Source organism: Pipra filicauda, unplaced genomic scaffold, assembly GCF_003945595.2.
Source record: "Pipra filicauda isolate LSUMZ 115617 unplaced genomic scaffold, ASM394559v2 scaffold84_size4826128_pilon, whole genome shotgun sequence".
NCBI classification, from domain to species: domain Eukaryota; kingdom Metazoa; phylum Chordata; class Aves; order Passeriformes; family Pipridae; genus Pipra; species Pipra filicauda.
In genome coordinates this window covers 3,569,784-3,594,181 of record NW_024105031.1, presented here as the reverse complement: position 1 = coordinate 3,594,181, position 24,398 = coordinate 3,569,784, and the positions used below count along the sequence as shown (strand labels likewise).

At 39.1% G+C, this 24,398-nt stretch overlaps 1 protein-coding gene across 1 annotated transcript in view; it reads left to right on the top strand.

Moving 5' to 3' along the window:
• Positions 1–23,848, top strand: part of CHN2 (chimerin 2) — a 167,073-nt gene extending 143,225 nt beyond the window's left edge. Inside the window, exons 8-13 of the mRNA XM_027723778.2 lie at positions 5,975–6,059; positions 8,427–8,600; positions 10,408–10,485; positions 17,293–17,430; positions 18,387–18,492; positions 21,999–23,848. Of these exons, the coding sequence (XP_027579579.1) occupies positions 5,975–6,059; positions 8,427–8,600; positions 10,408–10,485; positions 17,293–17,430; positions 18,387–18,492; positions 21,999–22,170 (753 nt within the window). The 3' untranslated portion in view covers positions 22,171–23,848. The remainder of the gene's footprint in view (positions 1–5,974; positions 6,060–8,426; positions 8,601–10,407; positions 10,486–17,292; positions 17,431–18,386; positions 18,493–21,998) is intronic.
• The last annotated feature ends 550 nt before the right edge of the window (positions 23,849–24,398 follow it).

Genomic DNA, 24,398 nt, shown 5'->3' with positions numbered 1-24,398 from the left:
ATGCATTTTTCTTTTTATTTTAAGTTCTCTTAACTGCATTCTTAGTATGCTTTATATAGGGACTTAATCCAAATAATAGTTTTGCTGCTCACTGTACTACTTGACTGGCAGTTTAGCTCTTTTCCCAGATTTGGGTTTCTTTTTTATTCAGAAACAAAGTACTTCATGTTGATTGTCTTTATCTTAAGTGTGTATGTACTTTTCATTAAGAAAAAGGCCCCTTTTCAAAATCTAGCTATTATCAGAAGCCAGTAGCATTTTATCAAAAAACATTTTGGACCATTTCTATTTTCAGAAGAAGTTGAGGGGGCTTGGGTGCTCCTAACAGTGAAGCAAAACACAGCAGTGGGTATTGTCTCCCAGCTTTTGTTCCACCACCATATGCTAAGGAAATGCTCTCAGAGTCTCACTGAGCTATACGATGTGAGCTTGTGTTTGCTTGTCAAACTAAAACAAATCTCTGGACAAACACAGGGATGTTTAAATGGATCATCTTTTTGCTGTCTTATACATACAAAATCAGATTCTTAGGGATTTTTTCCCCAACAGCTGTCTCTGGCAGACTGCAGCAGGGAAGTGACTCAGCTTTGGAAACGGACCTTCCAGGCAGCTTGTGTTAAAATGTTTTGCCAAAAGGACTGTGATGGTTTCAGAGTGTGCCAGCCAGTTACCGTATCTAATGCTGTCAAATTGCGGTTTGATGCTTATAGGGATAAGCATCGAGAATAAGAGGCAGTAACAAGACAAGAAAGGAATGTATCTCAGCTTTGAAACCTCAGTTTAGTTAAAGCTCCTTGAGGATGCTGATCTGGGTCACTGTCAGAATAGTTCCACTCATTAGCAGAACAAGAATTTTCTGATATTCATCTAGAGCCTGTCAAAAATGGAGAAACACTGATTTAAATTATTTCAGTTAGCGAAAAGAGTTTCACTTCTTATTTTTCTACATGTTCTGCTGTGCAGACATGGCTCTCCTCTGCAGTACTTCTGCTGTAGTTGGCAAATCAATAATTTAATATTAGTGGGCAAAGCGAATCATAGCATCCCTTTCCTCATTCCCCTTCCTTGACCCAAGCTACAGAAAAGTCAATATTTATCTCTCTGATAGGCACTGAAGGAAATAGGGGAAATACTCTGTGTTTTCTTGCTTGATTAAGCCAGCTTTCATTCTTTCTGGGTTTTGCCCTCATTATCATTTTAATATCAAAACTATTTTAGTTTAACTAGAAAGTATTTTCTCATGACTGAGACTTTTTTCCACTTTGACCCATGCATTCTTTCCTCTTCAAAATTTCCCTTGTTTTGGCTTTGATTTATAACTGGACATGTGCCCAGTTAACTTTGCATTTGCACAATCTAACTGTTGTACGGTCTCTGTTCCTTTCTGTTTCAAGAGAGTCATAGTTTAAATGGAAAATCACATGATTAAAATAGAAATGTATTCAAAGGCTTGACAGCAGCCTAGTAAGGGCAATAACAAACCTTAGGGAACAAGCATTTCTAAAATAATTGCCCAGAAAGGTCAATCAAAAGTGTTACATTTGCTTAATGAACAAATACGTTCACTATGCAAATACAGTTAGTTTTCCAAAGGAATATATTAGAGTATGTCTAGTTGTTGAACAAAAATGTGGACAGTATATTCAGAATAGAGTATTTAGATTTAAAACATGTCTAAATTCAAGGCTAATATCTTTTATATATTCCGTATTCATTGCCTAAAAGACTTAGGAAATTATTTAGAAAAGAATGGCTTTATGGGTCTTGGGGCAAAATTCTTAATGGTTTTTGCCAGCACTCAAGCTATAATGGTATAGGATTTATCTGAAGGACAGTGCTATTTTGCAGACATTCAAAAAGTTGTCTTCCCCATTTTTCCGTGAATACTGACATGTACTGTATCATTCATCTCAGTTCCTAGAGATAAAGGTTACATGTCAGACTGTCCCTCATAATCTTGTCATAGGCAATTCTTCATGAACAAACACTCTTTAGCTCTTGTCCTTTAGCTGTGAAGAATCTTAAAAATGAAGGGCACATTTTTAGTGAAGTTGATGAGATTTTTGTAGATCTTACACCAAAGATCTTCCCTACTAGAAGAGAGAAGGAACAAAAGGAAGAACAGATTAAAGGCACAAATTCAGTGCAAGGACGGCTCTCCCTCCATCCTTGCCAAACTAATACAAAAATTGTAAAGTGGTGTTGAAGTTTGGAGCATGAGGGCACCAGGTTATGCCCTTCTGAGTATCCATGCTTTCTTATTCAACCTCTCTTCCAAGTTTCAAGACACTCACAGCAAATGAACAAAAAAAAGATTTAGTATCCAGACTGATTTGTTAAGCTGGGTTCATCCTGAGCACACCACGTAGTCACATGGATTTAGGTTTGGAGCTGGCGTCTGTCTGGCGGGACAACTTTGCATAAGCCAGTGTAGACATACCGTAATTCAGGAAAGAGAATAAATCTCTGAAGCCCTGTTTAGAAAAACACAGAGGTATTTCTCTAGCTATGTGGGTATCAGCCTAACTGGATCACAAAGTCCTCATGTGTTAGGATCCAGGAGGCTCTTTCAGATGAGCTTTACCTGCCAACTTCAGTGGGGTCCCAGCTGGTGGTGAAGTCAACCTTCTGCCTGAGGGCAGCAGCATGGAGTTTGGGGACGCTCCACGCTCTTTGTTCTATGCTGGGAATTCATGAGAGGGCTTCTGTGCTGCTTTAAGTGAGCGAATACAGCAGAATAATGTGCATTTTCCACAATACTGTGCCTGTTTGCCACTATAGAACGGGGCAAATCCCATTTGCAGGCAGGCTAGTAGAGCAAAGGCAGCTGATTACAGACAAGTCAGATCTGCTGGGAGAGAGGACGCTCTAGGATAAATTTCCCCTTGTGTTAAGCACTGCAGATAATACTGCTTCTGGGAGACAAAGGGTTTGGGGAGACATTTTTTACATACATCAAGAAAATTATGTGTATTCATTTAAACAAAAATAACAGCAGAGTTAGCTTTTCTTCCCTGCAAATGGCTCAGGTTCAGCAGGAGTCCACAGGAGAGTGCAAATGTGCCTGTATTCAGGCAAAAGTCTGTAAAAAAATCTTCTCTGGAGGCAAATAGAAAAGTATTCAAACCCAATGACATAAACAACAAAATTTCCTCAGAAACAACACTATATAATGCCAATAAAAAACATGTGTTTCAATTCAAGGCAATTTTTTCGTCCATTTCTGCAATATTGCTTAAGGTATAACTTTGTTTTGCCACCATACTAGCACTCCTTAAATTTGGTCTCAGTTTCTCCCTCCGTGAAGACAACTCAGACACAAACTAGAAGTCAATATGGTAGCACCCACTGGGGGAATGCCACCATTTAAAAAAAAAGAGCACCAGATGGGTGAAGGGCAGAAGTGAGAGCACAGGAAGGAAACAAGAAGAGACATGCAATGTAGTGTTGTGTGAGACTGACCAGCAGAGAGGAGACATGGACGTAAGAAACAACTTTTTATTGAAAGAGGCTGAAAGATGGAACAAGAAAATTTCAGTGTATCATCTGAAACATCATGATTTTAGCTTATTTGGAGAAACAGTTCCCTATAAATTCTTTTAAAAATTGGAATTATGTGTCAACCGTAGCCCAAGCAGCCCAAGCCTATGTTTTCTGTGCACAGAGAGGTCTCCTGAGATGGCAGGATGGGGTTGGGACCAGCAATAAATAACTCAGTCCATTCATAATGATGCGGCTACAAAGGATGGGGCAAAACCTAAAACCGCATCTCAAAAACGTAAGACCTGCTGTTACGTCTCACTGTTTAAAACAGAAATAAGGCCAATCTTGCAGGTAAAATTCCCATTTGCCATTCAAAAGTGTTCCTAAGAACAGAATTCCTCCATTATTTGTTTAAACTTAATGTCAAGCCATAAGAGACTTACTTCAAAACTGCATCTTAAGAGGCTTTTTGCACCTTCATCTAGAAACTTTTGAAAATGTCCCTTTTTTCAGTTAGTTTCAACTTGGCCAGAAACCACCAAGACTAGCTTTTCACAGGGTATTTCAGCTGGAGACTTGCCATTTGAGCTAAAATGCAGATCCGTGAAAAATTGAAGTGAATGAATAAAGAGAACTCAACCTTTGAGGGCCACCAAGCTGAACGGAACAAGGGAAGGGTGAGCTGTCAGCACTTCTGAAATGGAGCCCTCAGCCAGCATTGATGACTTTCCAGTTAATGACAGGAGAGATCAAGGAATAATCAGCTACCATTTTCAAAATAAGCCACAGCAAGATCAGCTGAAATAAGCTTTATGTAAAGTGTGCAAGTAGGCCCCAAATATCCTAGCAACTGCAATGGACTTTATATATGAAATGGTGTGTTTTTAGAAGTCCTGACTGAGCTTTTACAGCCCTTCTCACAAGGTTAGCTTTTGTAAACTGCTGCAAAGCAGAAGACACAGTTAGCTATCTTCCCACAGCAGATGATTTTCGCCCACAATTAAGTGCAGGTGCAGACCTACTAATTATGTGGCTTTCAGTCTAAAAATGGTAAAGATGCAGGCATAATTAGTAGTATCTGTAGTTTTGTATCCACTGAAGGTCACACGGTGACTGAAACTCAGGTCACCAGCTGATGTTATGTACAGCTGTTTACCACCACAAAAAGCCATGTCTGAAATTCATGCTACCCACTCTGCAAAATAAAAATGAAATGAGAAAGTAGTATATGGCTATATTTATTAATATATCTATCTCAAACTTTGTTGCAAAGTCTTGTTTCACAGATATACACATTTTTCTGAGAGGTAAAATACCACTTCAAAAAATAATCATGACCAGTCAGACATTCCAGTTTTGACCTTTCACTGCCAAAAGGGAGGAAGAATTACTGTTGCTTTAAGTTTATTCACACAATTATTTGACTGAGTAGTTGGTCAGAAGCCATTTGTAGTCAGGCTCATGTTTTTATCTCAAAATCAAAAAGAGATAAAAACATCTGTATTAAAATCGCAATACTTCATCTTCCTGGACTCAAGAGTACAGGCTTGTGTAAGTGTGATTCTGCACACAAATGGAGCAAAAACCTTAGCAAGCCAAATGCTTGGCCTAAAACTTCACAGTTTATCTGAAAAGGGCAATGACCGTTTTTTCACTCTATGGAAAGCAGAGAGCATCTTTCCCCATCCCAGGGGGTGGAAGTGGCCTTTCAGCCGTTCACCCAATGGGTAAACAAGAGCAGAGAGAAATATATAAAAGGACGGGTTAGCAGCCAGAGTGTGCATGATTTATGTTTTGTTAGGCTCAATTAAGTCTCTGGCTAGAACTAGCTCATATTGTGTCCATTCACACGGGCATGGACCTCACTATTTACTCTTTGTTTCAATGAAAATGAAATGCTTACTTTACCAGAACACACATCTTAAATAAAAAGGTCTTCCGCTATAGCCTTTGGAAAAGCAGTGTTGGAAGCAGCGGTAGTGTGCAAAACCCGGCTGTGGGTTCTGTCAGCACACAGGTCATTTTATTCCTCCTGCTACAGTGTGGACTGTAGCAAAATGAATTTTGGTCTGCTGAAAGAGTCTACTGACATCTTTTCCCTATGTGAGTTCAATTTACTTACTTGAGTGAGGAAGGGTGTCATTTGCTTTTATCTACAGTTCCTTGGATTATTAGTTTTACTTTTTTAATCCTGGGTTCCTCACCTCCCCTATAGTTAGAATGTCAGCTAGCAAAAATTATTTGTTTTCAGTGTCATACACAGCCCAGTTCTTTTTAATGTTAAGCCTATTGAAAGATAAACTACAAGATCAAAGCAAATTTCTGTTCCCATGGTTTATTTCATCTAGGCTTTGGAAGGATGTGGGCACTGTATGCTAAAGATTTACTCCTACTGAGTCTTCTGTTGTTTATCCATTTCAGTTGTTCCATCTGTCAGACCATCTGCCTCCCAATGACCCCATTTCTTTCTCCCACTCCATTTGTATTACAGGTCCATACATTTCGAGGTCCGCACTGGTGTGAATACTGCGCCAACTTCATGTGGGGTCTCATCGCTCAGGGAGTGAGATGTTCAGGTAGCCCTTCAGCATTTTCTGTCATTCTCTTGAACTGCTCAGACATCTGTCCCATCCCAGCTTGCACTCCCTGCAGGAATGGGGGCCAGGATTTCTGTACAGAGCAAGGCAAGAAATCCTCCTGCAGAAGTTAGAACATTTTCATTTGCCTCATTAGCTCGTTTAGAAATGAAGCCATAAGGCCTTGGTTGCTGAGAGTGACATCCTTTTGGTAGTACCTTGGTCCTGTCTGTGCCTTGGTGTATACTTTAAAACTTGTTCTATGGTTAAGTTGTCCCTTAATGTTTTTATGTCTTAAACTAGGCTTCATAACTCATCTTTTTGCCACCAATTGCTGGTAAGTGCCCTTGTCTGAAAAAAAGACTGCCACCTGTTTCCCATAAAAAACCATGCATTGCTGCAAGCCTGAAGTATTCCACCTCAAGATAAAACTAAAAAATACAACCTTCATTTTCCAAGGGGAATTAGTTTTCTGGTGCCTCTATAGCTGTATTGGCATTTTAATAGTGCCTTAATTATTTTAAATTTGTTTGTTCTTTTGTGGGAAAAATGATCTTGGAAAAATACAATAATCATCACATCATGAGCTTTTGTAGTAGCAGTAGTGTATTGGTGTATTGCAAATGGGTTTTCATATCTTCTTTCTCCACATCTAGAATCACTTCCAAAAGTTGTTTGTCTTACCTCTGTCTTACCTCTCCCTGCCTGACCTCCGGGCATTCCTGATCTCCGACTGGCACCAAACACATCCAACCCTGACATCTGCCTTCCATCAATGGAGGAGGTGGTTTTTACCTAAAATTTAGACTGCAGTTTGAAGGATCAAAATACCTTTCTCAAATGCACTTTTAATAAGTGTAGTCTCAGCTACTGCTATATCTTGTCTGCCTGTAGATGAATAAGGGTAACACAAAGAATATGAGAAGGACATTAAAAAGGAGGAGGAGTAGTTTGCTTCTCAAACTATATCTTAAACAACAAGTGTGCAAGACCTGGCCTCACTAATGCATAACACTATTTGTTCACATACATAAAGTATTAAACTTATGAAAAGGCTTGTTTACTTAGCATGAAACATAATACACTTCCTCATTAAATTACGAACGTTTAACTCTAAGTAGACAGATGCATTTGGATTTAACTTCACATGGTTGGAGAACAGCACTGAAAACAAGCAGGGAGGATCCTGACTACAGCACTCACATTTGTTTAGATTTCACAGAACAACAATGTATTATGCAGTAATAACTTTATGGAGAAACCCAAAAAAACCCACCCAATTCCATGAAATGTTGAGGTTTTGTATATGTTTGTTGAGGTGTTTGTATATGATTTTGCTTGATTAATATTTTATAGAGTGTAATACTGAAATGTGCTGTAAGTAATAGGGTCATGTTTACATTTTTAACAGACTAATGTTAAGTTAACTCAAAGGGTACCATCAGTGATGGACATGACTGGGAAGGCATTAAAACAGGAATCAAAGTTGTGTGAAATAATGCAACTCAAGATGGTGGTGTTTACTGAGGCTTATAAATTCATTTGGCTGAATATTTGAGTCTATTAGAAAAATTCAATTTGTGGAGATGAAAAAGTGATGTGTAAGTTAATAGAAACCCACCCATGCAACTGAGAGTAGGATTTGACTCTGGAGTAAGACAACAAGAGCTATTTGTAAAATGAGTCACTTTTTTACATCATGCCTTTCACAGCATTTTATATGCCTAAACTGACCTACAGACTAAACACAGGGGAGACTTTAGTCACCAGTGAAGTGATGAGCCAGAGATGAGGAGTCTGCTGATGTGGCAGAGAGAGCCAAAATGTGACACTGCAGGAATGTGGAAGGCAGAGTGAGGCATGCTAGCTCAAGGCACTGTCCCAGTTTGAGGGTTCAGGTGAATCTTAGGTTCTTCAACTGTGACCAGTGCTAAGCCTCACGACAACCAGCAGAAGACAGTCATTACTGTGCCAGTTTTATTTAAGGCTAATCTAAAATACCCAGAAGTTAAGCCTCACATGTTCAAATGCAACACCTTGAGCTATGTGTCCAGTAATGAACCAATCCAGACTGCATCAGCAGTCACCTACAGCTCAGAGTGATGTGAGGGACATCCGGAGTCTTTATACCTTTCTAACAACTCTGCTGGAGTTCACTTCTCCCACTGTAAGATTTTTACACATTTCCATGCTCATCTTTCTCACCTGCGCTCATCTTTCTCATCTGCATCATATTTATTTTATCTTCGCTGACTGATGGGGAAGTTGTGCCCCTTGCTTGACATGGACCAAGGAAATAAATTGTTAGGGAAAGCCTATCAGCATCATTATTAATTAATTAATTAACCTGGCTAACTTTGCTTACAGACTGTGGGTTGAACGTACATAAGCAGTGCTCCAAATACGTGCCCAACGACTGTCAACCAGACCTCAAGAGGATAAAACGAGTCTACTGCTGTGATCTCACCACACTCGTGAAAGCCCACAATACCCAGAGGCCCATGGTTGTGGATTCATGCATTCGGGAGATTGAAGCAAGAGGTTCGTATGCTTAGGAAAGCAGCAGACGCAATGAAATGAAGATGACTTGAATTACCTGCTAAGCTCACACAGGGTAGTATGCTCATGCACACTGAGGACAGGATGAGAGAAGGGTTTTTTTAGTGCAGGTGATACATTGCTTTGCATTAGCTAGTAAAATTAAATCATGGCATTCCTTAATGCAATTTCCTGAAATGCTTTCTGAAACATGTCAAAACATGTATTATGTTTCACTTCTGAAAGGGGTGAACTTTAAAGTGAACTTTAAGTTCATATTTATGTGTCTTTTTTCATTACTTTATTTTAACATACCTAGGGACACGTCCAATTTTGGAGTAATCAGTTTAAATCAAATCTGTTCTTAATAACCTTTACAGACATTGTGGGCAAGAGAACACAAGTGACTGAAAGTGACTCAGACAAGTGAGGTCACAGGCTGTGGTGTTTTGTGGTAGGACACTAACTGCTCATGGTTTCACATGATGCTCAGTTACTGACTGATGGATCCTGTGCACAGGCAGCATGTCACAGCCAAAACTCAAGCTTGTGACAGGTTTTTGGTAAACAGACCTGTGCCAGATTGAAGGAAAAACATGTCCCCTCCAATAATCATGTATCCCCTCTGTAATAATCATGCATTTTTGCTTTGGATAGCAAATGTGTATGTTTAATGTGCTGCCCAATAAGCCAAATTTTCCTGTTAGTCACAGCTTCAGCACAGGAATCTCATAATGTGGAATTCATAGCATCCCAGTAATCTGCATAGCAACACACTGATACTCGCCACAGGGATTTCAAAGCCACGCATCATCTGCTGAATTGAATCAAAGACTTACTAGTAAATCCTCTGCACTGCTCCGTAAAGCTCTACCAGGATTATATCATCATTGCAGGGACAAATAAAAAGAATAATATAGACTAAGACAGAAGAGCTTTACTCCAATGATATAGCAGGAAGCTACATTGCATTTGAGATTTAATCACTTACTTGTACATGTATTGACTAAGATAAAATCTGTTGCCTGCTCTCAGTTTTTTCAATATCTTTGTATTTTTTATTTAATTGCCACAGAACTATGAAAGATTCTGATTTTGTTCTTAAGAAAACAAAGTGTATTGGAACTTATAAGTAGGTTAACAAGGTGCACAGTTACAATAAGGAATTCTAGGATTAAAATAAATAACCTGTGTGTAACTCAACCTGCTATGCTGGGCTGCCCTGCATTTCATGTCGGCATGGAGCAATGTGGGGAGAGCTGTGCGAGTGAGCAGGTTGCTTGTGTGAAAGAACTGTAGAAGGGATGTACTGATGGTGAGAAGAACTGTATCCATTGCATCTTTCAGCTGTGTATAAGTAAAAGCTGACAGCAAAACAGGGAAGAAATGTGCTCACAGGAAAGGCAGTCTTTTACTTGAATTGCTATTTATCATTAAGCAACTGGTAAAAGGAAGGGAGACCTCTAAAGCTTTATTAATTATAGCCAAATCCAGGAAAATCTCCTACATAAAAGGAATAAATCATAATAATATCACATGCCTCACCATTAGCAAATTGCAGTATTTTCCTCTAACATAATCAAATCAACCATGTACCTAACAAAATCAGAAAGTAAACATTCTAAAATTCTTTAATCCTTTTAAGAAACAATTTAACATCATCTTGATCTTTCCTTAAATGCTCTGGAGTTTCACACTGCAAATAATATTTTGCTACACTTAGTAGGTCTGTTGTCCTTGCTTTACTGTTTTTAAGCCTAAATATTTGTTGGTTACTGAAGCTAAGTTAAACAAGAATTTTTTGTTTCAGGTTTGAAGTCCGAGGGCCTCTATAGAGTCTCAGGCTTCACTGAGCACATTGAAGATGTGAAAATGGCCTTTGATCGAGGTACACCATTTTTTAATTTTGTACCGTTTTAATCTAAGCTTTCAGTTCTTTTGGGGGTTATATAGGTACCATGGTAATGAAACTGGCATATAAACAGAAGTAGAGAAAGCAATCTGTCTTTTCTAAGTCCTTAAATTGACCTGCAGTCCTTTTCATAAGAAGAAACATGTTTCATAGTTGGAAGGAATAATTAAACACTAGGAATTGATGGGTAGAAGGCTAAGCAGGTGACTGGATGATTGCTCAGCCTAGCAGTACAGCCTCAGCCCCTAGCTGAAGTACGAAACTAGATGGTGCCAGGGAAAAGTGCTTAGTCCTGTCTTTGATAGACTCAATGCTTTACAATATGATAATCTATTTATGAGTTTAAGGACCAGGAACTCCAACTGGGAAGTCATTCTGCAGGTAGCCTTGTAGGAAACATTGCAGCACTGTGCATGTGATTCCATCCGTGCAACAGACGTGAGGAGCATTGAGGAGATTGGTTGTACAGCATATTGAAAAATTAATTATTAAAACACTGCCTGATTACCATCCTCATAGCCCTTCTGAATTGATTGAGCTGATTATGTTGGTTCTGGTTGCGCACACGATCTTTGCACACAGGACTAAAGTGGTTATGTAAGCGAGTGCAGGGTTAGAGCCTTCATCAATGGAAAACACCTTTTCAAGTACATTTAAGAAGTTACATGAATATTCTTCTCCTTTCCCATAAATAGTGTTTTCCTTCCTACTTAATTTTTTCAGGTATTACCTCTGCCATATTAGGGAATAGGATCAGACACAGCCCAGTGGTCACAAGCCCCTGGGGGACAAGGCGGGTCCAGGTTAAGCCAGAAAGTCATCCTGTGGGTCAGGGTTGCAATCAGAAGGGTGCATGGCCACACACCAGCATGGCCATGACGCAGCTGGAGACAGCTGGGATATCACTCAGGCAGGGACTGAGGGCCCTGGCGGCCCATGGGCAGGAGGTCTGAGGGCTCTAGGGGAGGCTGCACAGGCCAGCAAGGTCTGTGGGTGCCACATCTTACTGCACCTGAACAGTTTGTGTTTGGAGGCAGTTTATCATACAGATATCGCCGTAAAGAAAGTCCAACTAGCAATTTCTAAATTGACTGTTTTCATGCTGAAATATCCTTAAAATATAATACATATTTTAAAATATGTTTCAGGCTGTAGTTGTGAACCTATGCACCTACAGACATAGGTCAGGCATTATTTGGGCAAGAGAGATGCACAATGATATGACTGTTATCATAGGAAGGTAGTGTTGCAGATGTGCCACAGGAATCAATGCTACTGAGAGGATCATGGTCCTCACAAGTCCCATTCTGCTCCCTGCGGGTAGATCTGGCCTGGCAAACCCTTTTGTTCTGTGTGTTAATTCTCCTCTAAGTGTACCAAGCTAAATGAAACCCAGAAGGAGAGGCACAGGTTGTAGAATTGGAAGAAAGCAGATTTAAATTTATGTCTGAGCATGACTTCAACACTGCTACAGCTGTAGTTCCTTTGCAAATGCTTTGAACCACTGGAGCCACTTCAGTTTATCGCCTATTTATTGCCTATATTCACAGCATAATTGATGGCAATACACACTTGAATTAGATCCACAGCAAGGAAGAAAGTGTGATTTACTGGCAAAGGTAGCAGCATCTAGAAACAGGAAGAGTAAAGTTACTAGCAATTTTGGATTTCCAAAGGAAAAAAAGCATGGATAAACATGGAAGCAGAGAAAGCAAGAACGGAGTTTGTATACAAAGGCTGTGGGGAAGACCATTGGGCATAAATTCAGAAGGAGGAGAACAGCCTAACAAAGGAAAGAGAGAGTGTTGCCATGAATAAAAAATAAGCATAAATAAAAGCAGCAGAACAATGAACAAAACCTTGTTATGAGAATTATAGGACTACAGTATTGTGAAGACCAGAAGCTGAGAACTTTCAAAACTTTCCAGGTTTGAAAATGTTTTCTCCCTGAACTGAGATGGAAGGGCAGGAGGAGTTGAGATTTTTTGCAGGAAGGGATTTAAAGAAAAACAAAATAAGTTTTTTTTGTTCTGACTTGTGGGCTGTGCGGCTAGAAGGTGGTTGTCAGCTGGCAGAAGTTAGAATTGGCAGGATACTTCCAACATGACAGCTCAGGGCTAGCTTCCCTGTCAGATTAAAGTTTACAGAGGCAGGGACACCACCCTCTCTTTTGCATCCCAGCCCCATAGGTAGGAACATTGCTTTTCTGCTGCCCTGTTACCCCTGCTTAGCACTAGAAGCTAGAGCAGCATGAAGTGAACCATCTGAGGATGAGGAATATCCCAGTTTTCACCTGGAATATACCAGGTGACAGAGCTGGGAGAGAAAGGACCTGAGAGCCAGGTGGCAGGTCTTGCATCCAACACTACCTGGGAGTTTTCTGTTCAAATTTAATTTTCTGCCCAGAATGTGAAGTTTGTGGGAGTTTTACAGAATTCATATTTCCACGTTCACTACGGGAAATTAACTTTTTTTTTTAAAGTTAAAAAAAAAAATAAAAAGAGAAAATTTGTGTGTGAAATATAAAGTGGAAAATTCCTGATCAGTTCTGGTTAATAGAAAGGTGTTGCAGCAGAAACAGCTTTATCTGTGGTCACATCACTATCTCAGATATCTCTGGAGCACACTGCATAGCAGAAGGTAAATATGTTTTAAAATAGCTTGGGATAGTCAAAGGAGATGCTTATAGCAGAGGTATGAACCAGAGAAGAGAACTCTTTAGTCTTGACACAGTACTAGAGGATGTACACTGGCCAGGAATAAATTTTGTTTGACAATTTAAAGACCATTTTTTAACCATCTGAAAGGAAGTCTTTGAAACAACCTTCTTGTAAGAGCAGGGATAAAAAACCTGAACTAGTTTTGGAAGTGGAAGTTGCAGGGTTTACCAGAAGGGTTATATGATATGGTGCCTGCAGTAGCAGAACACTGCACTCGGTCATTACAGAGGTCGCTCCCTGCCCATCATTTCTGAGTCAGCCCCCTGACTCGCTAAAATGCCAGTACTTTTGCATCTCCAGAAATGCAGCTTTTAATAAATGGGGTTGAAAATAGAGAGGCCATTTTAATGCACAGGATTCATCCTTGAAATAATGCCATCAAGCTCTTTGGTTCCCATGCTCTTCATCAAGCTACAGGGGCCAGAAGACAATATGATACAGGGATGAAGCATGGGGGCTGACTTGGCTGTAGGGTACCTCTCCTGCTGATCCCTTGTGCAGCTGAAGGGGTGCAACGAAGAGAAGCCAGCCCTCCCTCTGACTAATTCTGCTTTGACAAAGAGACACTTGTTGCTTCCAAAGAATTAGAGCAATAACAGAAAAGCAAAGGCAAGTTTGCAAAGTTAAAATCTTGGGAAGAGAATAGCATCCCACATAATATTACTTGGGCCCAATGAAACTATGATAGTTGGTTTTAAAACAGGGTGAAGTTGGTCCTCATCTGATTTAAACTAAGACTGCCTTCCAAAGCCAAAGCAGTGTAAATACCCTACTGTAAATTAGCATTAGGCTCTCTGAGGCACTGACAATGTTCCATTTTAGTGATTTTTGTAATGAGAAGGAGGGGAATAATGTGGATTTATTTAATCTGGTGAATGTTGGTGCTATAGAATGACAGTTGCTCTCTGTCAGCATTGTTGAGCTGTGGCGTTGTGGCATCCAGAAAACACCCATTGTGTGCTTAATCCACAGAGCAGCCATTGTCACCACTGCATTCTGTCCTCCCACTTGTTTGTATGACTGGCTGGTACAATACACTTGCTAAAAATATTATGCTGTTAAATATTACATGAGTACTTAGAGGCATCCTAATTCATACTCACCCTTTTGGCCGTGTAGATGAAAACCTGTCAAATGCCAAATCCAAGAAAAAACACAAAGAAGGATGTTAGAATGGTAAAGGTTGTGCAATAAAACCAAAGCATTTAGGAAAAAGGAACTTAAGAAAAATCTAATTCAGTATTCAGAAGGCATAGCTGAGGCTTTAAGAATGTAACACTTATTCTATTTCATTCTCTAATAAAGTATTGATATATTTCTATGGCATCCAAAGTCAGCTGAAACCTTTAAGGAAAAGAATAAAGACCTTCTTTGTCTTGAGATATTAAAACTTCAACATAATGCAACAAAATACATTGAGAGTCAAAGTAACAAGGAAAGATAAGTGATGGGGTTTGGGTAGGATTAGGTTTGTACAGCTGAAATGAACTATGTGTTTGTAAGCCAAAATTTATGAAAAACAAATACTGTATTAACATATGGCCACTGCAATGATACAATCTGATGAGAATTCCTATATTGAAGAGTGAAAAAAATTATGGTGGTAATGCAGAAGGTAGTATATAAACCACATGTAGTTCATACAGTCTGCTACTGCAGAGGATCCTCTGTGAAATATGTGTCATGACTTTTCTGACAATGAATTAACTTTTCTTTCTTAGTGCTTTGAATTTTAAGTGTGTTCTAAAAAGAAAACAAATCCAGGAATTTGATGAGGATAAGAAATAACTGCAGCCTACCAAGGACCTTCAATTGCTGAAACCGAAAGGAAAAAAATTTCCAAAATCTATGAAAGGAAAACAAAAATCCATCTCCCCCTATACATCCATTGCAGAAGTGCGTAGAGTATATATTATAGCAGATGTATTGTTGTGCTCACTTTAAAATAAACTTCAGTGCATTTCTAATGGATGTGTATTTGTCTCTGAAGTGAAGAGAAAAATGTTTGACTCAGGAATTCATGCATTTTTCCTAGAGTAAGCAAATATGTAAATAAGAGGTATGTTTGAAGTACATTGTAGTTCGAAGTACCTCAATCTGTAGAGTCCCTTTAAGGAAGCTTGTTGGGTTGTTTTGTCAAAGTATTAAATAAATAACACTTCCATTTAGTGTACTGGTGACCTGGATAATAGATGTAAGCTTCTGCTTTGCTGTATCTGTTCTGATGCAGCTGCTGGCTCCTTGGAGGTATCTGTTTTCAGTGGAGCATTTTGCGTGCTCGGTGTCCATCAATTAAATAGAGGTCTCCACACAAAGCTTTACAAGACTAATGCTACCGTGCCTGGAACGTGTGGATTAAACAAAAGATTGGGGCAGTGTAAACATCCTCCTAGGGCTTATTGATGCTGTATTAAATTAAATGCTGATGGATGTATTCAGACTGTTCAGCTGCATCAAGAAAGGCTGTTTGTTTTAAACACTTAAGCATATAATCTCCTCTTGATGAGAACATGTAGTGCTATTAGTCTTAATGAGAATTATGTGCATACATTGGACAGGACGTATCCCGGCAAGATTAATGCCATATGTTTGTATAAAATGTCTACAATCAATATAAACTCTTTTACTCTGCTATGAAAGCCTTTATCTCCATCTTAGATGCTGTGTATCAAGCACACCCATTCATCTGTCTGTATCAGGGCATGTCTACAAGCACTTGTTATTGCAAGACAAGCAAGGCAATGGCTTTACAACATGTCAGCGCCTCGGTGGTAACAGCCCAAGCTTGTGCTTGCATCTCCTGGCAGACACAAGCAAACCCTTCTCTGCCTTTCAAGCAAGCATAACCCCACATCACCCCACTCACCGTATGGTCCTAATCTTCACCACCTGCTGTCAGGGAAGCACTAGTATCCTTAGTTGAATGGTGGGAAATAAGGACTACGGGTTATAGCTAAGCTCAAAGAAGCCTGAAGTAAAGCTGGGGGTTAAATCCAGACAGCCACAGCTATTTGACCAGTGTCCTACCCATCTTTCTACTGGAAGACCACCAAGGACAGGTCCCAGGAAAGGACAGCAGGATTTCTCCATCTGGAGAAAAATGTGGGTACGAGGGTCCTAGGTAGTACAGAACAGATGTAGTAATTTCAACTTGAAAAATGCTAGTGATTCAGCCTTGCTGCTACTTCTTGCAATTTCACTCATTGCAAGCCATGCATTAGTCAAGGACTTACCAGCAACACTTGTAAACTTTAGGCTCATGTGTTTAAAAGTGCTCTGTAACAGAGTTCTGACTAACTGTGTTATAATGTGGCAAACAAAATGTATGCCATTTCAGTTGCATAATTCATCTGTTTAGCTGTTCATCCATTACAAGTATCCATATTCATTTAACAAATTGCAATCCGCATTTCAGAATAAATTGTATAGCTAAATGCCTTGGCATGCCAATTTAAATTCAGATCTTTGCTATAAATAAATAAGTCAAATATTAAGACATTAAAGGTTATCTAGACAATAATGCAGCTTCCTTACTAGCTAATCACTATAGATACATTTGGATGTTTACTCTGATTTTTCCTACTGGTCTCCTGATGGTCATTGGAAATTTATATTATTTCTCTGTGCCTCTGGTTCCCCAAGTGGAGATGGAAAAACATGGTTTGTACTCCTGGGCACTGATCTATGGATAGAAAATTCAACATAGAACAAGTTATTAATAGCTTCTTTTCAGTGAATAAATGGGCCAAATGCAAGAAATATATTATTAACATGGTTTGTCATCCAACATTAAAACAGTATGTTTGAGATGGTACACTGCAGATATAGATGATGGAATGACCAGCCCCTCCAAAAGATGTAAACAAATAAATTGTTTACTAAAATATATAGAAACTACCATTCATATATTGTAAAGTTGGTAGCAATATATTCTCATTTAAGCCTTCCAAATGCTTTCAGGGTGTTTTTTCCTGTCATGTTGCATACAATAAATCTGAATTAGAAGACTAGCCTTGCTTCAAAATTAGTGTGGTTTCAAAAAGATTTCTTCCTCCTTTTCTAGACGGTGACAAGGCTGATATTTCTGCCAGTATTTATCCAGACATAAACATCATTGCCGGAGCACTGAAGCTATACTTCAGAGACTTACCAATTCCCGTCATCACCTATGACACCTATTCCAAGTTCATAGAGGCAGCAAGTAAGTATTGCATAGCGATTTGTACCAATCTTTAATTACATTTCCCATCCACAATGTATATCAATAAGCAGCAGGAAGAGCAATCTGTCTGTGTGATTGCGCTGCCTTCCCTTTCCCTCTGGCTTACTCCAGCTTTCACTCCCCATGCAACCACAGATACCTCCTGTCTTGCATTCTCCTCTTCCTAATTCCTGCTGGGCAGAGAAATTATTCTTGCTTGTAAAGAGTGTGGCCAGGGGAAGCAGTTCCAATCCATGCACCAATCTCTTAAGAGCAGGCCATAGAGATTCTTAATCTTCTAGTATTTTGACCTCCTGATGCCATTTGAATGAAAAGCCATGTAGCAAATATGACTGATTTAGTTCACAGCTTGGGAATCTATACTTCTCATGTAAAATATGTGTAAATCCTGCTCAGAATTTTTAGAGAGATTGTCAAACAGTTTTAAATGAGTGCTGATACTCAGTATATGTAGGTATCACTGATACCTACATATTTAAATATGTTCAGAAATCTTGAAGTAATTCCATGTCACTTCAACCTCTAGCTAAACTTACATATTCAAGCATAGGTTCTAACAGCTTATTCCCATCTGGTTCTGAAGACTAATGGAAGTAGTCTTATGTAAGATTTTAGTGAGAGAGTTCTGGGCAGAGTAATATTATGAAGCACTTAACAAAGCTCGGGTACTGTACCTAAACAGACCCGTAGATAGAGCTACAGACCATGGAGATAACTCCTGGGTGGTCTTTTTTGCTGATTTCTTTGTAAAGCCATTTTTTTTTGAGGATGTAGAACTTGCTGATAAGCTCCACGTTTATGAGTTTCATATTTATCCCTCCAAGCACAGCCAATGGCTTGTAAATGATTCCATAATAATAAGTTATCTTCCTGATTTATTGCTGTTTACACATGGAAGGCCCTATTAACATTAATCCTGTTTGGTGTTTTTACAGAACTCTCCAATCCTGATGAACGACTAGAAGCAATACATGAAGTGTTGATGTTACTCCCTGCTGCTCACTACGAGACACTTAGATACCTAATGATTCATCTCAAAAAGTGAGTTGATTGACATACAGGATAATTCTTGAAGAACTTAACAATTTTCTGCTTTGAAAGAGAAATATTACAGAAAGTACCAATAAAGCTCCCATTAGGACACTGCCACTAAACCAGTAACATTACAGATAATCAGACAAGCTGTTTGTATAAGTGCACCTAAGCTATGCACATATATAGCATAGGTCCTTTTGCTGGCATATTATTGCAAACCTTTGAAGAATTAATTGAAAATTGTCACAGTTCTCTGAAGCAGATAATATCTGAAAAATACCGAATGGTAGGTACTTGAGAGATATGCTAGATGTGCTGCTGCTGTAAGGCACTTGAACATGCTTTGCTTCTGCCTCCCCTTACCTCCTGATTTGTCTTCTTGAACAATAACCCTATAAGGAAAGAACTGTCTCTTACGAGTTGTTTGCTCACATCAGAGTAAGCCAAGAATCAAGCAGGGCCTATTTTTATATGACTAGTAAAAGCAATACAACCCCCAGTTATATCTCTTTTGGTTTTAAACACACTGCCTCGTTTCCTTTTCAAAGCTTCTTTAGGCATACATAAGACACTCATAAAGGGCTTCATAAGGCAAACATAAAGGCATACAAAATTTTCTAAAGTGCCTAAATTTCATTTTTGAAAGTTACTTGGGAGTGTACTGCCAAGTTTTCCAAGTTTTCAGCTAGGTATCCAGGAGAACTAAGGAGTGCTCCAAAGAGGGTGCCTCACTTCCACTGATTTCAAGCAAAACTGTATTTCAAAAGCATGCTAACTCCACTTTGCTGCTTTGGGTATTTACATGCCTCAGGAAGTCTTCTTTCTATATATTTAAAAACTGAAGCTGAGTACAGACTGGCACAGTCATCTCAAAGCAGGCCTTCATTTATGGATATATTGCACGAGATATTCCTTGTCTTTGATTAAAGTTTGCTACTTGGAAACAACAGAAAAGGGGATAAGGGAGGAATAAAGCTACCAACCTTTTTATACAGCAAAACCTTGATCTCTTCTTAGTTGTCCCACTTCTTGCAACACAATTACAAACGTGGAGTATTTTCTGGGTTTGGTCTTCACTACTCTGTACTATTAATGCCAACTAAAAAGGAAAAATACCTCAACTCACGTAAAATTGCATCAGAGAACTTGTGTGAAGTGTATTTCATGCTCAGTCAGGTTCTCATTATGCAGAGACTTTTCCTCATTTTGAATCAACTCAGGTCATTATAAATGAGTAATTTTTCCCTTTGATGAGACATTACCTGGGCATGTGAGAACTTCTTTGGACTCTGCAGAAATGAGACGTTTAAGTATCCACCCTTGTCAGCACATAGGCATGGACAACTCATGATGAACCATATTGGCTGTGGGCAAGTGAGCTGCACACAGAATCAGTACTTTCACATCCCGGCAGCAAATTTTTAATACACATGTATTGACTTGCCTTCTTTCTTCTCCCGAATGGCAGTCCAGGCTTTGGTTCAGCTGTTGAGCTGAACTACTGATGAGATAAAAACAGTCCAAAGAGCTGATTAAGCTTTCTCTTTTGAATACCTGCAAGTCATGCAATCAATTTCATCTTCTTTCCCATAGCATAGCTTTTGGCATCTGCATGGAAATCAACCATGTCAGTTCCTATGGAGAATCTATTGGAGAGATCTGAGTGTGAAAGAGGAAAGAATCCTTTAGGTTCAAACTATGCTGTTCTGTAGATTAAACAAAGAGTTCCAACTTCAGCTCTCTAGGAGTCTTCCTGCATGGACAAAACATGCACCAGTATAAGGGAGTCTATGTAAAGACTGCAGGATGACGGCCTCTATACCCCCACTGCTTTGCAACAGAAAAAAAACTACACTGAGTTGTTCTTAAAAGCACAGGAAAATCCAGCAGAGGCCAATGTCAGCAACGAAAAATGAGTTTGTCGGTCAATTCGTTGTTTTCTTCAGTTACCTTTCTGATAACTTTTTGCTCAAAATTGGAGGAAATGCAATAGCATGAGCAGTCCCCCCTGTGGTGAAATACATACAACTCCTTCGTGCTGATGTTGCAATGAAGCTGTGAATCTTCTTTGTGTTTTTTCACCCCTGGCTGGCAGCATACATGCACAGAGAGAAAGCAGTGCTAAACATACACTTGCACAGAGGTGGTTTGGGCTACACAGCCTGGGTGTGTCTTTGCCCCTTGCAAAGCACAGCTAGTATATCTGTGCTAGATGATGATGTATCTGTGAGTAGGGGCACTAATGGACTTCCGTCCTGAAAGCAAAGAGGAACAGCATTTTTCTGTGACAGAGCCATTCTTGGCAGAGAGACAATAACAGAAGCAAAACTGAGTCATATAAGTACCTCACAAACAAGGGAAGACCAAACTACTGGTTTCAGCCACTTCGTACTCCCTTGATAGCATGAATGAATCCACTCACAATGCCCAGCTGGGAATTGCCATGCTAGGGAAGGTCTCAGCTGTTGCCAGGAGACCTGTCTCCAAAACCAGATGTGCTCCACTCCAGCAGAGGATTTGTATGAAGGAGATGTGAAACTTCATCCATGCTGTACTTGTCACAGCAAATGTCTGGTCCATGAGGGACCGTGACCCATCAAGGGACTGTGGCTGTCCTATACTGCAGTGCATGAGCACTCTCAGGACTGAACTCAATATGCCACTCAGGCAGGATGACACTTGTGTGATCCAGCTCTATTACCTGGAGGGAAACCTTGAGCACACCTTGCGTTTTCCAGCAGGTTTGACTGATTTTCCAGTCAGGGCTGACTTCTACACAGTTTGGCCAATCCTTGGTGGTCTTTGCTCCAGCCACAAAGAGTCTATCTCTTCTTCTATTTACATTATATGACCTATGTCAGTAAACAAAAGAGCCTGGGCTCCTTCCTAGAAGTGCCTCTGTTCTCTGTCAAGAACAGATGGCGTTTATAGCAACCTGATTTTAGCAAGCCAGTTCTCCAGGCTGCTCCAGGATTCAGCCTGCTCCTGAAGTATAACAACTAATCGGAATCACTGAGCTGTTGGTTGGCCTGAGGCAGCCAGCAAGTCAGCGATGTGTGAAAGAGTGGGTTTCTGCAGACTGGAAGCATGTCTGCAAACATCGGTAGTCTAAAGAAAATCCAGATTTGCGTTTGTGGAGCACACCCCCCCTGCCAGAGTGATGCACACCAAGCACAATGTGCCAGAGAACTGTAGCTACTGTAGCACAGAGAACTGTTCCATACATCATCATTTAAATCATGATTATGCTTTTAAAAAAGCAATTGCCACTAATTCTTATACCCTAACAGATAGTCACGTGGAAAAATCACTTAAGGATCACATGAGAGTTGTTTAAAGACACTAGAAATCACAGCCCCACCATAGCTGCACTGTATTTGTTGTGGAAGCAGTTACTATGTTGAGTGAAAGTAAAAATTGTTACTGAAAAATGTCGTTATCTACCAATGTTTGATGTGAAGCAAGATTACAGATAAAGCAACCAATTACTTTTTTTTTTTTTATTATTTTAGGGTTACCTTGCATGAAAAGGAGAATTTTATGAATGCTGAAAACCTGGGAATAGTGTTTGGACCTACTTTAATGAGACCTCCAGAGGACAGTACCCTTGCTACACTGAATGACATGCGGTACCAGAAGTTAATTGTGCAGATTTTAATAGAAAATGAAGATGTTCTCTTTTAGACAGAGAGGCGTATCTTCAAAGCCATTGGTTTTTAAATAATTAGTTTGAAGGAAAAACAATATTTCTTTAATTTTTTTTTAAACAGAAAGGAAGAGTTCCTTGACTGCACTTCAATTTCTGCAAAGTTGCAGATGGATGCCAAAATGTTTAGGGAAAGCGTATGTCTCATAGACATATGCCTCTTTGTAGAAGAGAAAAAGAAGGTCAGAAAAAATCCTCTTACCTTGTATCTTTTGCCTTGCCTCAGATGTATATTTGTTTTGAGAAGTTTCAAACAATTTTATTCTTAACTTATTAAGAAACACAAAACGTATTTTAATATGGCTAGAGAAGCAAAAAGGTACTTAATCAGTGTTACTTGTATACACCTATACATTTCCTTCTTCATGAGACATAATTATATATGTCAATTGTGAAACAGAACCTATATTATAAAGATATTTTTACTTTACCTGGCTGAAAGAATGGCATTTTATTTTAGCAAACTATAAATCAATGCGGTGCATTGATTATTTTCCATGTAATTCTTTCCTGCATTTTTGCTATGATATATTGAAAACAATTGCCACTAATGCAGTATTATCCTGACATACCTCTTTCATTGCAAGTGTTTTAAAGGAGAATAATTTTCTTGTGCGTATTTCAGCTTTCCTTAGGTTTCTTTGCATTTAGGCACTAGCATCCTAAGATTGTACACTTTTAGCCATTTGCCATTTCCAAAAACATAGTATTTTCTTTTTTTTGTTGTTTTTTTCTCCCATGTAAGATATGGTCTTGAGAATTTTTCAAAAGTCCTGGGGGTAGTATCAGTTTCACATGCCAGATTTTTCTTAGATCACAGAAGTTAAGTGATGCTGGGACACTGGATATTTTCTGGCCTTGTTGAAAAGTCAGCACTTTTTTGGGTGAATGATGAAGGATTTGGTTTTTCTGTAAAAATTGAGTTATGTTTTGTCACATTTCTGTATTTATAAATGTACAGTAAATCTGCTAAAAATGTAGGTATTTATCTTGAATGTGTTTCCTGATGGTTTGTTTAAAAAAAAAAAAAGAAAAAAGAAAGAATGTGTAGGACATGTGGGAGCTGGTAAATTTAATTATTACCAAATTTTAATATTTTTCTCCCCTCACAAACATTGACCTACAGAGTTCATAGTCTAACTGCAACTTATTCCTAATGTTAAAACTGTTTCTCAGCATGAGATGTTTCTGCAAGCATAGAAAATCAACCTACTTTACTACCAAACTCAGTTTTCAATACAAAAAATATTCTAATACTCCCTTATCTTGATCATTTGAATCATATGCTTGGTAACTCAGTGATGCAGTTTCCTGAATTATTTCACGGAGCACATTTCTATTCAAACTGAAAACTATCTGTAACTATGATAATGAAGGGAGGTAGAGAGTATGACTGTAAATTTGTCGTCTTCTAGAGAAATAATTAAGGGCTAGATAGATTAATCCAGGTTGCAGAACAAATGCTAAATAGTCTGAGTTCCAAATACTTCCATAGATCCTCCTGTCTTGTACAGGACTATTTGTTGTAGGTTATGTATTACTTAATACTGTCATAAAAATGATCTGGAAATGGTTTTATTTTGTGAAGTGAAATATGCTTTGTAATTTATGATAGTGTAAATGGAAGGAAAAATCCCATTAAATGTGTTAAAAGAGTTCTGGTGTCTGTCACTGACTACATGGCAAACTGCCAAGTGAAAATCAATCGCTAATTATCATCCTGACATTGCTCGAAACTTTCCTACTCAAAAATTTAGAACAGTTTTACTGAGTGTCAGCAGTTTCAGGTTGGCACTTGGATGCCCATACCACAGCCAAGCCCATGCAAACATTTATTTTCGGAGAACACCCTGAACCACCGCTGTGCAAAACTTCAAGGAAGCAACGAATCACAATATCAATCCAATCAGTATCCAAGAATCAATACCATCAAAGCACTTTTCCACTCTCTTGAACACAGACATTTGACTAACAACGATTTTCTTTTTTTTTTTATGATCAGTAATGAGTTATTTTTTTAAGGCAGCACACGGGTAGCTTTAGCATGTCTCACTGTCTGGAGTCTTCAACACATGTCCCATCCTAAGGATTTGATGACAGTACAAGGCAGTGTGCTTAGAAAGACCCATGCTTAGTGCCTGGAGAGCAGGAGTTTCTGATCTGTTGGACAGAGGGATGGGTATGATTCTGCATCTTAAAACACAAA